Here is a 13847-nt window from a genome sequence, read left to right as displayed (position 1 = left end):
AAGGCCTTTAACCAAGCTATTATAGCATAAGTGATTTACCAGTAGTATTAGGGCTAGCCGGCGCACTATACGGTGCAGATGCAGCTTGTAAGCCAGACTTAACTAAAGCTAGTGAAATGTATATGAAATTGGTATCGGTGAACAATATTTCCTAGGTGGTAGCTTGTTAGTCATGTCTTACTGTCTTACGTAGGCTACTACAATGTTAGTGTACATAACTTGAATAAAACAGGTGCAGTCCGGTAAGTTTCTTATTTGGTTGTGAACGCACCACCCAGTCTTCCTTTTTTCCGTTTGGGCGGAGTCTCTGGTCTCTGCTGGGAATGTCCTGGGTGACTTGAGTGAGAGCAGACAGAAAGACAGACGTCGTTGGAAGAGAGAGGATACACACCTGTTGAACAGCAGCGCTCTGGTTTTATTTCACTTGTTTTTCCTCACAGTTTCAGAGTCTGAGCCTTTAAGATGACGGACACTCTTTTACCAAACGGCATCAAAGACAGCGGAGGAGACAGCAGTTATTTCAAAAAAGTGAGTTTTGCTTCTCGTCACTTCACTTCGGGAACAAACTAAATCCGTCTGCGTCATATTGACGGACAGGGAGATGCCAGCGCACATTTCTACAGTGGGCAAATGACTTTAGCTTACTGTTTAGTTACGGCTTGACTGGAGCATTTACATTTTCCTAATTCATTGCCAGCATACAAAAGGCATTTAATAGAGCCCTCTTCACCGTATTAACTAGGTTAACGTTACTTGTCTTTAGGTTGTTTACCTAACTTTACGTATAGTAGGCTAACCTACATAAGTTAGCCTAACGTTACCCATGTTCACAGTTTCAAGCTGTAACGTACGTTAACTGGCGATGGAAACTATATTTTTCTATTTTTGCTATGTAGCTAGCTATTAGATACAATAAAACATACAATTAAAAAAACAACAACTGTAATCTTAATTATCACATACACAAAGTACAATGTACCGGTACTGACATTTTAGTTCTGCTGTTTAACCCATCCATAGTAGTAGGAGCAGTGGACAGCTAGCTAGCTAATAGCATCCGAGGAGCAACTTGCGGTTCAATGTCTTGCTCAGGGACACTTTGACATAGAGGAGCCTGGTTATTAAACCGCCGACCTTGTGGTTATGGGGCGACCACGCTACCAATAATTCAAATGTGTATACAAAGCACCACATGGATAAGACTTAAAGTGATATAAACATTTTTCATTTTATTTTTAAAAACAGCATGGTTTCAGTCTGACATTTAGCACAACAATTACTGCTGCTCCTGATGTGTCACCAACAGCAGCAGAAACCACAGCGCTGTCAGCTTCAGGTGTGTGTGTGTGTGTGTGTGTGTGTGTGTGTGTGTGTGTGTGTGTGTGTGTCACAATAACTATCTCATGCAGTTACTGATAGAGAGAGAGAGAGACTATATGTACCTCTAAAGGTCAGTGACCAAACATCTCATAATTACCATCATCAGTTTCCTGCTGGTTGTCAGAGGTGTGATAGTGATTGCCATGTAACAGAAAGTGTAATGGATAAGGAATTCCTCAAAAGCTTTGTTGATACTCTGGTAATCTTAGGTCAGATTAGCCTCCTGCCCTTAGATAATTTTGGCAGACGTGTTGATTAACTGTATCTTACAGCTACACACATTGGATAACAGCATTAGCTGAAAGTTTTAAATGCACATATAAATGCCAGGTTATCTAAATTCATAGATCAGATTAGGTTAGTTTTTACACTGCTGGTGTTTGTGTTGAAGTTGATGCCTTTTCATCATGTAAATAAGATGATGAGCTATTTTTCATTAAAGTTATTCACATTCACAGTATAGATTGAGGCTATGAGAAAAGCACTTGGCAGTGGTTGAGTGATTATCTAATGTGTTTTTCATGAGTTCCCTGTCTGCCATGTGGTCCATGTCTCATTCATCCACATTTGTGCTAGTGTCCTCAACCGGGGTGTTTTTATAGACAAGCTTGTTTAGATGGGCATCTGAACAGGGCCTTTGTGTCTTCCAATCCCCCCGAATCCCCCTCTGAACGCTGTCTGGATTTAGGCTCTGTGCTGCACTTCCTGTGTCTATATAAAGGTCAGTGGGAGCCAGGTTCTGGTACTGCCACAGGACATGATGGGAGACTGTAGAGCCTAATACCTCAATCCCAAACCGTTTCCTTTATGGCTGGAACACACATTGTAGAGCCATTCTCCATCGTTCTCACTTCATTTCCTTTGTCCTCTGTATTTCTTAGTGTTTAACACTCAGGACTCTCTACTTTCATTGCAGAAACCCTTCTCAGTATAAAACTGCTTGCACATTTGTGGAAACCAGACATCAGTGAGTTCTGCATTCTCATTTTGTGATGTTAAAGAGATTTGCAATTTGGAAAGTTTTTGGTCAAATTTTAACCAAGTGGAGCCAAGACGATCTTTGCTTCCGTGTTCTGTGCCCCTCTTTCTCTTGAGTGAAAATTAGTTTAATGACTTACAAGGCCTCACTGGGTTCTACTGATGCTCCAGGGAGCTGTTGTGGTTCAGGGCTGCCTTCCCAGCTGTCCACTGTTTCACCTCCAGCTGGCTGAGGTCCGACTCGACGGCTGCAGGATGGAAAGATGGCAGAACAATCTCCTTATCCTCCATGGCCAACGAGAGCATTGACGTAGCATCTGGCCCCAGGCCGTCCTTTAGCCAGACCACAGACACAAATTGACAACATGTGTCCTGGTTAAAAAACCAGACAAGCTTTTTCGACTTGGAGACACGCTAGGATCCCTTAGCAGGGTTTGTATTGGGAAAAAGAAAGTTGCTGTGATCAAATATTGTATCTTTCACTTTTACAGTATTTCACTAAATATAGAGATGTCTTTCTTTGGATTAAATGAAGCACATTCCCTTTTGAGCAGGACATTCTGGGTATTTATATGGTGAACAAGCAATTAAGATTTGGTTATGCTGCCAAAAATGGTTGGTGGCTGTAAACAATTATCCCATGAACCATTGCTCTACATGTCCTTTATGATGCCTCGGTTATACAACAGCAGAATGATTGGCTGTTTGATGGAAATGATAACGAACAGGACTTTCTTTGTTTTTTCTGTAATTAAGTATTTTGTACGCTCGTAGAAAAAGGCTGTACTGCTTGAATATGCCAGTGGGTAGGAAGGGTTCCATTCCCCGAGTAGTTCAGTGGGTTAGGCAAGGCAGTAGCATAGCCAGAGCTAGGGGTCAGTTCCATGTGTCATTTCATGTTGATCAAGTTTTCATCCAAAAGGTCTGCGTTGTAAGTGACAGTCAACAATGCCTAAGACAATCCAAAACGTAAAAGTCTTAATGTCTCTAACTTAGCATGCCAGGAGGTGTGGTATTAAACCGTCAGTTTTATGGACTATCTGTTACTGACATGACGTATTGGTCACTGATAGCTGATCAGAGTAGTGTTTCCACGCAGGATCAGGATCATCACTTTGGAATGCATGGGTTGAAGTTTCATAGCATGCTACGTATTAAAAATGGAAACACTGCTATGGTTACTATCAACCACTAGCCACTCCCTTGTTCTTTAACACAAACGTAAATCTCAGTTTTGATGTAATGCTGCTGCAGTAAATCCACGCCCCTCCAGTCGTACTCTAACATCCTCTCCCTGCTGTCATTCTAAGAATGACTGCTGCAACATCAAGCCAGCTCTCATTTGTGTAAATGGTTAATCATTACACTCTAAGGTCACTGAAGTCTGTACAGGAACACCCAAGTGACTACAGTGGATTGGTTGTAGAGAAAATGTCAAGTTAAATGTGACCCTTGTAGAAACCAATAAGGAAACTCCAAGGCACTCTCTTTTAGAAAAATACTAAGCCTTTATTTATGGCTTGGTCATCATAAATCTTAAAGTACTCCGACGCGTTTCGGCATACAAGCCTTCGTCAGGGAGTCAATCGTGAGTAAATGTGACCCTTGTTGGAACCTGCTTACCTATTTTACAGGAAGTCTCTCTGGATGAGAGCATCCGCCACATGATTCAGTAAATGTAAACAATGTGACAGGTGATACAGGGGCAAAACACTCAAACACCTGCAACTACACTGACTGACTTGAAAATATGAAAATTAGATTTTTCGGTTTTTATACATCCCTAATTTCTATCTATAAATTCTTAGATTCCATCTTTGGTGCGTAGCGCTCATCTCTGTTGTGTTTATACACTACCCATCTCAGCAATTATTTCTCTAACAGTGATCCCTGACTTTGACATCCTTTAAAAGTCAATGAATTCTTCTTGTTGCTGATGTGTATCAAATCACCTTGACATTTACATGACATTACATGAACATGTAATTATACTGATGAGTTTTTTTTCTTTGTTTCGGTGTCCTTCATGGTTACATAAATATTTTTTTTCTTCATGTTGTGCATGTAGAAACTGAAGCTCATTTTGCTGCTGACCTCAGACAGTCAGATAAATAAATACAATGTAAAATTGTCCCAAGTTGAGGACTGTAAACCAACTGGTTTTACAAAGCTGACTGGTTTCTGTGCATCATGTTGTTTTTTGTCATCCGTAGTCAAGCCACACCTCTGTCGTGCTGTGAGTCAGTCAGTATGAATGTTTAAGGCCAGTTTATCTGTACTGGTGTAAGGGACAGCCTGTTGACTTAAGGCTGGGGCGCTGGTGGTTGTGATAGGGACAAGGACACACAGTACAGCTGCATACAGGCCATTAGGCTACATGTAAACATAAAGAGTGAGAGCATGTGTTTGTGTTGAGTACAGTATAACAAGGTGCAGCTCCTTCCACACCCACCTTAGGCTTATTTTTACTGTTACATCAGGGAGTAAGATAAAGTAAAAAATTCACATCAATTTAGTGTAAAAAAAATCGACATCAGAGGAATATTTAGACCAACTGATGTCTAGTAGTTTGGTATATTGATCAAATGATAACATATTGCCACCTCTCTGGTAGTGAATAGATGTATGTGGGTGAAAGATTTAATAACAAACCTGTGAACCTGGACAGTTTTGGCCCTGACTGAGATGACATATAACATGAACAAAGACACTGGTTCAGTAGATTGGATACCCAATGTTCACAATTGTACAGCAACAATATGTTATGGAAAGAAAAACTTGGGACAGACTGCTATACATACATAGATTAAAAAACAGAGTTTGAATGACTTGAAGGAAATTGAAGATAAGCATAGAAAACCTCAATGAGGAAATCATCCTACTTTTTGCAGTATGCACATTTTTCTTGATGCCCATGCAGTTTTTTCTATTTATTTACCCAATATATTATCTTCTGCTGACATGTTTGTGCTTGCATCTCCTTGTCCCAGGGTTGTAACCCGTTTGCCCAGACTGGACGAAGCAAACTTCAGAATAAACGAGCCAATGTGAACCAGCAGATCATCAAACAGATGAGGATGAGGGCTGGAGCTGAGAACCTGCTGAAGTAAGTAACTACAGTGTGGATTCTTTAAGTGGGAAATGCAGGATGGTTTAAACTCCCAGCTATGCATTTTTATTTGTTGCATAAGGGAAAGCTAATTGTTATAAGTTTATCCCTCTCTGCTCACACCATTCATCCATGTGTCATTCATTTGTCTGTATTGCTAGTCCATTATGTCACTGTGGTATATGTGACCTCTAGTTAACTCCAGCTGGTCGGTTGAGACGTGTTGACATCGTCTCCTTCATTGTTCTGTTATCAGTTGTCATGAATTCTTATTGAGATTTAAAACAACATAGGGGGACAGATCCTATTAGGTAACAATCCTGAAGAGGAGCATTCTATGTACCATGGAAACAAAGCACTTCTGTGATATGTAGTTTAGAAAAATAATTTAAACATTTTGCTGAGCATGATATTTGATACGCTTTTTGTATTTTTGCACTTTTTATCCCCTGCCGTCTATGTGTCCATAATGGAAATCCTTTATTGCAGTCAGTTCATCATTTATACAACCGAAGTGTTTACTTAAAGTTAGTCCACACAACATTCCGGGATAGGAGAAAAAAGTGCTCTGGTGTCACGTAATCGTATTTGAGTACTTTGCCAGTTGTTTATATTTCTGTCATCCTCCATATTTCTGTGGACAAATTTAGTTTAATGTGATAGCATCACAATCGTGCAAAATGCAGTCACAACACTTTACAGGTGTGTAGTTGAGTTCAACTATGAAGGCCAAGTACGAAGATGGGTGTGGTCCAAGCAAGCGCATCGGAAGTAGAGGGGCAGGAAATAGGGAAGGAGCCACTGGCCTCCCCACTTTACATCCCTGGGCCGATTCGGCTTTGTGGCTGTTGTGATCCCATCACAAGATGCAAAACTTGTGGGAAAACGACAGCTTCAAAAAGTTGAATCAACAGCTCTCTGACAAAGTGTGAACAGAAATTGTATATTATAAGCTTTATAAAAGTAGTGTTTATAGCGGGCTCACTGTATTGGATTGCATTAGATTATACAGTTCTTCCTGTTACTATGTCCAGCTTCTGTTCTGTGTGGCCTTTGGTAACAATAATGTGCACCAGAGTATTCAGAATGGTGTTAAGTTTACTGAAATGTAAAAAAAGTGTGTTGTAGTATATTCTTACACTAAGTCTGCCCTGAGTCTAGAGAAACGAAAGGTACAACGGTGCACAACCGTGCGTGCGTGCGTGCGCTCTTCCTGTCTAAGCCCACTGTCAGCCTCAGAAGCCTCCACATTCCTCTAGTACTTCACATAGTCTGCCCAGCCAAGGCCAGGGGCAAATTGACTGTGTGTTTACCAGCCCAGCTGCATTTGAGTTTCAGGTATGCTCTTAGCTTTATTTTCATGGTCTTAAATCATATGCAGTCTGACTGTAGTTCTACCTGGGATCTTCCTTCTCTGTGTGGATAACAGGGTTGCCAAGGCTATCTACCTATTTAGACATCCACCTGTGTTATCAAGTTAAAAACTGATTTGTTCAATAAACAAACTACATCCTTTTAAAAAAAATTCTATTAAGAAAGTTTAGTTTGAGTCATTATGTCTCATGTAGAACCTAAATCCTTGTTTTTATTGAGGTGTGTGTGTGTGTGTGTGTGTGTGTGTGTGTGTGTGTGTGTGTGTGTGTGTGTGTGTGTGTGTGTGTGTGTGTGTGTGTGTGTGTGTGTGTGTGTGTGTGTGTGTGTGTGTGTGTGTGTGTGTGTGTGTGTGTGTGTGTGTGTCTTTTGCTTTTTTCCTATTAGTTGCCATCCTTAGCCTCACTTTTTCATCTTTTTTTGTTCTGCATTCCAACCTCTATCAGCAACAGGTGGAGTCAGTCTGGTCAGACCAGTTCTCTTCTCTTCTTTTCTCTTCTCTTTTCTTCTCTTTTGCAACAGAGGTCGTGGAGCCATGGGCCACATGTCAGGCTTTATCCTGGCAATGTACTATTGTTGTGCCACACTAAGCTTTATAGAATAGAGAGTACATTTCTTAGTAAACTCCAATCATTATCAGTAGCAGATATCTCCTTTTCAGATTAAAGGCTCCAAGGAAAAATACAACTACCTGTCAATCTGCCAAAAACATAAAAAATGCTTTTCCAGAAAAAAGGATGGGTGAACTTCAGTGAAACCACACTTTCTGGTTTACAGTCTCATTCCCACGCTCTGTGGGATGATATTTAATATTAAATTAGAAATTAATAAAAACATCTGGGCTGGCGAGCTGGTATCTATTCTGTCCAAACCTCCACCCTGATTCCCCAGGCCAAACCTCCTCAGAAATCCTTCAGCAGGCCAAAAAGTACGTGATGGTGTGCAATGTTAAGCAGGGGTTGACGTCCCAATGTTCCAATGTGTTGTATGGGGGAGAAAAACTACAGTCAGTAATTTAAGAGCATGAATCAAGACCAAAGAGCAGAGTGAGCCAGTTTTAAAGATCAAACTATTGGGTGGTACATAGCTCGCAGTAGACTCCATTGATTCGTAAAATGTTTTAAGACATCCTCCATTATACAGCATCCAAGGTCACATTATATTATTTGGTACTAATAGTTTGTTCGTGCTTAGACCACTTTTTCCATATGTGTAACAAACTTTTTTTGAAGTTGTAACTTTTGGAATATTTTATGTGGACATTTTCAAATGGAAGAAAATAAATCCAACCATCAAAAACTGTTTTTTAAAAACTAGTTTATCTCTTTTCAGCTTTTTAACCTTCAGTTTAACTGATTATTATTTCTCCTATAACTCCTGTCTGCCAGCGCTTCTTCGCATCTCACCTTCTTGGTTAAGAATGACATCCTCTGTAATTACAGGGTAGAGAGAGAGAGAGTGAGAGCGAGACTAGATGACAGTGAGACAGATAGTGAAACATCTCTAGACTGGAGTTTGGGGTGTGTCTCCAATTGGTTATGACTGACAGAGAATGTGTTACGAGTCACTGTAAAACAGATCAGCATAAAGTGAGGCCACTGATGTTTGTGTGTTACCTTGTGTCACCATGTATGCATGTAAATTGTAGTTTGCGTTTTTCGCAAACTGACAATGCATCATAAATTGTGCATTACAAAAGATCCAGCCACTTTGTCTTTGTATGCTAACACACACACACACACACACACACACACACACACACACACACACACACACACACACACACACACACACACACACACACACACACACACACACACACACGTATTATTACAATCCTATCTCTGTTGTGCAGAAAGCTCTGAGTGAGCCCCATAGTAACCCCTTGTGCACACATACTCAGTTAAATGCTCTAATCTTCCTCACATCAATACAAAATGTGCATACTGTACATATTTCTGTTTTTGTTTCCATAAATGTACAAAAACAATAATATTGAAAGGTGCTGGACCTCTGACTTCCACCCTCTTCAAGTTGTGTTTGAAATATATTGTGATCTTATCGCATTTGGTAATGGTGGATTTGATTTAAAACAATGATTTTACCATGGGAATGAGCTGTTGAACTAAATAGGGACTGCAACTGTGATTCATAGATCATGGTTAAGCTGTTGTGTGGTGGAGAGTAAATCAAGTGCATAGCAGGGCTCAGTGACGCAGGTCTGTGGTCCAGAATATACCAGGGGAGGCACGCTTGTTTTTACCCTATTACCCTTTTAAAAATAACAAGGCTGATGTGTCTTTTCTTTCATTTATTTCAAACGTTTCCTGACCTTTGTCTCACTTTTTATGTCTTTTAATTTTTCGTTTCCCTTCAATCTCTCCTGTGTGCAGGGCTACATCTAACAACAAGGTTAAAGAGATGGTTCTGTTGGAGTTGAGCTATGTTAACTCCAACCTACAGCTACTGATGGGACAGCTTGAAGGACTCAACAGCTCAGTAGAGGTCTACCAGAACACCCAGTAAGTCCAAATATTACTGCTCTTCATCTTATACAATACTGATTCAACTACTGCCACAGCTAGTACAAGTGTTAGCTACTTCTAAGTGACCAGTATCATCATAAAAAAATCATAAAAAGGAGGAAATATTAAGTTTTAGCAGCGCAAAGTTGTCTACGCCTACTATACAGGTTTGTTTAGGGCATTTGTAAGCAAAATAAATAAGACCTAATGAGACCACAACTTAGTTTGTGGACTTGTTTGTTAGCCACACAGCTATTTTCGGTGTTGGTTAAAAATGGATTTCACCAATAAAAAAAGACTTTGGTTTTGTTGTCGGTGACAATACATCGGCAGGCAACAGAATGTAATCGCTTACAGTTGTTCAAATTAATTAAAGGACAATTCCGGTGCAAAATGAACCTAAGGGTTAATAACATGTACCGAGTTGAACGCCGTGCAACCAGTAACCAGTAACATAGATCAAACAGCGTTCGTGATTCGACTGCTCATGACAGTTTTCCAAGATGTAAACCTGAACGCTACTGTCTTTATAATCTATCTTTTTAATAAAAAAAACACCAGTTTGCGGTAACTTGTTTAATGCTAGAGATGCATTCGATTAGCATGAAAACCTATCCCAGAGAACGTTCGACTCGGTACACATATGTAATTAACCCCTAGGTTAATTTTGTGCTGGAATTTTCCTTTTTGAAGGCTTACTTTCATGTTAACGGTCTGTGATGAGGCTATTAAATGGATTGCATGTTAAATAAATACGTGCACCAGCAGCCAGAGCTTTCCCGTGCAGACACAAATGACTTTGGCACCAGTCCTCATGTCACATAATAATAAGGATACCACTGACCCAAGCTCTTCAACATTCTGTACAATTACTCTTAAAGCCCATACACACCGGGACGAATATCGGCGCACGTTATTATTTTTGTCAAGATTTTTGTAGTCGCGTTTGTCATAAAGTGCTTTATGTTCCGACACAAACGAGACCAGCAGCTCTACATTCATCTTGCCTTGCATCTTCCTCGTCTTATTTCTTCCCGGCAGTGTAGACGCTACTTGGCGTATATCTTCTTCGCCGTTACGTATGTGTGCTCGGCAAGACCGTTTTGTGTTTGAGCGCCCCCAAGTTGTGTTTACTGTAACTTCAGAAGCTCCAGACACATGAGCAAAAGCGCCAATCTCATTGATCGGATAGTTTTTGACGCGGCGCGTCAAACCCAAAAAACGAACCTGAGGCGTTTTTAAAAAAAATGACGCTTTTACGCGTGGCGTTTTTCGCGTCGGTGCACACTCACATTGGCGCCCTTTGTTTAGTCACTAGGCGTTAAATGTCGGCGAATATCGCGCGCGAAATTCGTCCCCGTGTGAACAGGCCTTTAGATTAATTCTGATTAATTTTTTATTTCCCAAACCTGCAAAAATGAGGACTGGTCAGAATGATCTCAGTATGTAAATATGTCCTCAATTTGGAGATCTGAACATCACACTACTATTCATTCAGAAGTAGAAGAACACAGACACACAGTGTTGATTGGCAGCCAACAAGAGACTGATCTGGCTCTCATACTCTGTAGTTAAGTCATCATGCACTCTTTCAGATGAAAGCCACTTGATGACAGAGTAGCAGAGATAATTGGTGTGTGGAGGAAGAGTGAGACGTGAAGACAAAGTGCAAGAGTTTGTTGTTGTCAGACTGGAATGGCTGGTTTTTGTGACACAATGCACAAAGCAACAAGGAAACTATGGGCTATACTTGTATGCAAATTGAGATAAGCAACTTGTCCAAAGCTTCTCTCAGTGGGTCTGATGATCGGGTGTGTTTGGGTGTGTGTGACAGTGAAAGGCTCTGGTGTTGTCTTTCTTTAAAGGACGAGCCAAGCTTATGGGGTGTTGATGGAAATGCAGTATGTATGTCATGAGGATGCAAGTGTCAGTCATGTGTCAAGTAAGCTTTAGGAAGACACAAAGGACTTCATGACAGTGATATGGAAATATAGAAGTTTATACACGTGGTGACAGATATTATTAGAAAATTTCTGTCTGTGCCGTAAATAACTGCAAACACATTTCCTCATGATAACATGACACCCACTGACAAAATAACCATATAGGTTTAATAGCTAACTATAGTGTTTTGTAAAGGACAGCATTTGGTTTACTTAAAGCTAGTCTATATCAACGGAGTTTCATTTACGGTATTGTTCCGGTGCCGCCAGAGATTCTGCCGGATGTCCCTAATTTCCGGCAGGATGTCATTTACCTTCCGCTTTCTTTGTGTTGGCATTCTAAACTGCTCCTCAGATCTCTGCAGGGTAAATCCAGACAGCTAGCTAGACTATCTGTCCAATCTGAGTTTTCTGTTGGACGACTAAAACTACTTTTGAACGTACACATGTTCCACCAAAACAAGTTCCTTCCCTAGAGGCACAGTGCTCCATCCAGCGCTTAGCACCGCCCAAGAAGATTGTGATTTGTTTAAAGAAATGCCAATAAACCAGAGCACGTTTTTCTCCCATCCCGGAATGCTGTGTGGACTAGCCAGACCCTCCTTAGCAGCGTGGTGGAGGAAGGTCTGGCTATGCGAGACTAACTTAAAGTAAACACTTTGGTTGTATAAATGATGAACTGACGGCAATAAAGGATTTCCATTATGGACATATAAGACTTTAAAATGAAAATTATTGAGATAGTTTTAATGCAATTTTTAATGATTTAAAAGCTCTTATATTGAAGCATGTCTGTCTTCTTATTAAGAACACTTCACACACACACACACACACACACACACACACACACACACACACACACACACACACACACACACACACACACACACACACTTCTGTAGAGGATGGCTGCCATGTTGCCAGTGACAACAAATCACAACATAGTGAATAGAAAAGTAGGGATATTGTGGGAGATGGGGTGTTGTATGGTGGTAACTATGGTAACAGTTCTGAGGGTCATTGACAGAAGTTCTACATGTTTTTTCCACAGCATCAAGCTGTTACTACATTTATTAGGGAATTTTAATGAGCTACATACTTAGTTAGGGTTTTCTTTTGAGTTCTGACAAATCTGCAGATGACCTTTTATAAAGCCCTTAATACCAGCTTCCGTTGGTACGCCCAGATTAGTTTGTTTTGCTTCCAAGGTCTCAGTGCTGTAAGGACCAGGAGGCTTTGCCTGGATCTTCTGATTGACAGGCAGGACTCCATGTGAAAGTTAGTAAGATTTTTACCCCTCTGTAATTCATAAAGGCAAATATGTGGTTCCCAGGTAAACTAGGTACTGTATGAGGGGGGGTTTGGGGTCCTGCTCACAATAACAAGAAACAACCTCCTCTTTTTGGACTGATAGAAAATAGTGAAAACCAGCCACTAAAAAAAAGACATCTAGTTTAATTACATGATATGGACATCCTCAAAATCCAACAGCTGCCTCTCAGTACAATCTTAAGGCCTTAATTGTCCTCTATCACATGGGATCAGACAGACTCGAGTGTGGGAACATTCAGCCTCCCATCAGCCTCCTTATCAGGCATTAGAGAAACACCTGCTCCATCCACAGACAATAGGCATGTTGTCCAACTGTATCTGTTTTAAAAGAAAATGAAACTCGTGCAAAGTCCAAAGTGTTTACATCATCACATTCACACCACCAGATCTACAAAACCATACAGGTAACATGCACACAGGAATATTGGATATGTTGACAAATTCTGAGCAGGTGTTTCAGTGGGATGACGCTGTACAGCCATGATGGAGAGTTAGCCCCCTCCTCTCAGCATGACATACAACCTCAGTCCTAAGTATGGAAACAAAAAAACCCTCTTTGCCTTTCTAGGCTTTTCCTACCAGTCCCACTGTCCTCTGAATAGCGTCCCTGCGGTTATGTCTCACTCAGACCAGATTCAGCTGGTTTTTGCATGAGGTAATGCATAACAGAAAGCACATACAGTATATGTGACTGGTACAGTACACATGCTGTACATGATATTAGTGACCTCCTTGAACCACCCCATGAAAATGTTGCAGCTACTCACAGTATGTATGACAATCTTAGCATTAATTCTTATTCATTCATGTTTGTTCAGTTCCTCTGTGTAATGTAAAAAACAAACTGAACGTAGTTACAGACCTTCTGAATCAGCATAGCTAAAGTGATGACAAATGAAAAGATTAAGATACCAGCACTACAGGACACTTCATTGACTTTTCTACCCTCCTGAGATAGAGTGAAAAGAATAATTTGCGCTTGTCTATCATCTCAGATTACATTAGAAAAATGAGACTCTCAGCTTTTGAAACCTCTGGGTGCTTGTACTTTCAATGATCCAAAAACGAATGATAATAATAAATAGGGGGGAAAAGGTTTAGTATTATCACAAAATGAATGATTATTATTGGCATATTCTGATCAGACTTAAATCTTAAATAAATAAGACTTCCATTAATAAGTAGACAGTATAAAACAATAATTAGTTG

The 13847-nt window shown here is 40.4% G+C and overlaps 1 protein-coding gene across 2 annotated transcripts in view; it reads left to right on the top strand.

The window, feature by feature from the left end:
• The first annotated feature begins 324 nt into the window (after positions 1-324).
• rhpn2 (rhophilin, Rho GTPase binding protein 2) overlaps positions 325-13847 on the top strand; it is a 30230-nt gene continuing 16707 nt past the window's right edge. Inside the window, exons 1-3 of one of the 2 annotated variants that reach the window (XM_039795406.1) lie at positions 325-528; positions 5349-5464; positions 9232-9360. In XM_039795406.1, the coding sequence (XP_039651340.1) occupies positions 463-528; positions 5349-5464; positions 9232-9360 (311 nt within the window). In that variant the 5' untranslated portion in view covers positions 325-462. The remainder of the gene's footprint in view (positions 529-5348; positions 5465-9231; positions 9361-13847) is intronic. The other variant, XM_039795405.1, reaches the window with a different exon arrangement.

Source organism: Perca fluviatilis, chromosome 3 (assembly GCF_010015445.1).
Source record: "Perca fluviatilis chromosome 3, GENO_Pfluv_1.0, whole genome shotgun sequence".
In the NCBI taxonomy this organism is placed as follows: Eukaryota; Metazoa; Chordata; class Actinopteri; order Perciformes; family Percidae; genus Perca; species Perca fluviatilis.
This window is presented reverse-complemented; position numbering and strand designations above follow the sequence as displayed.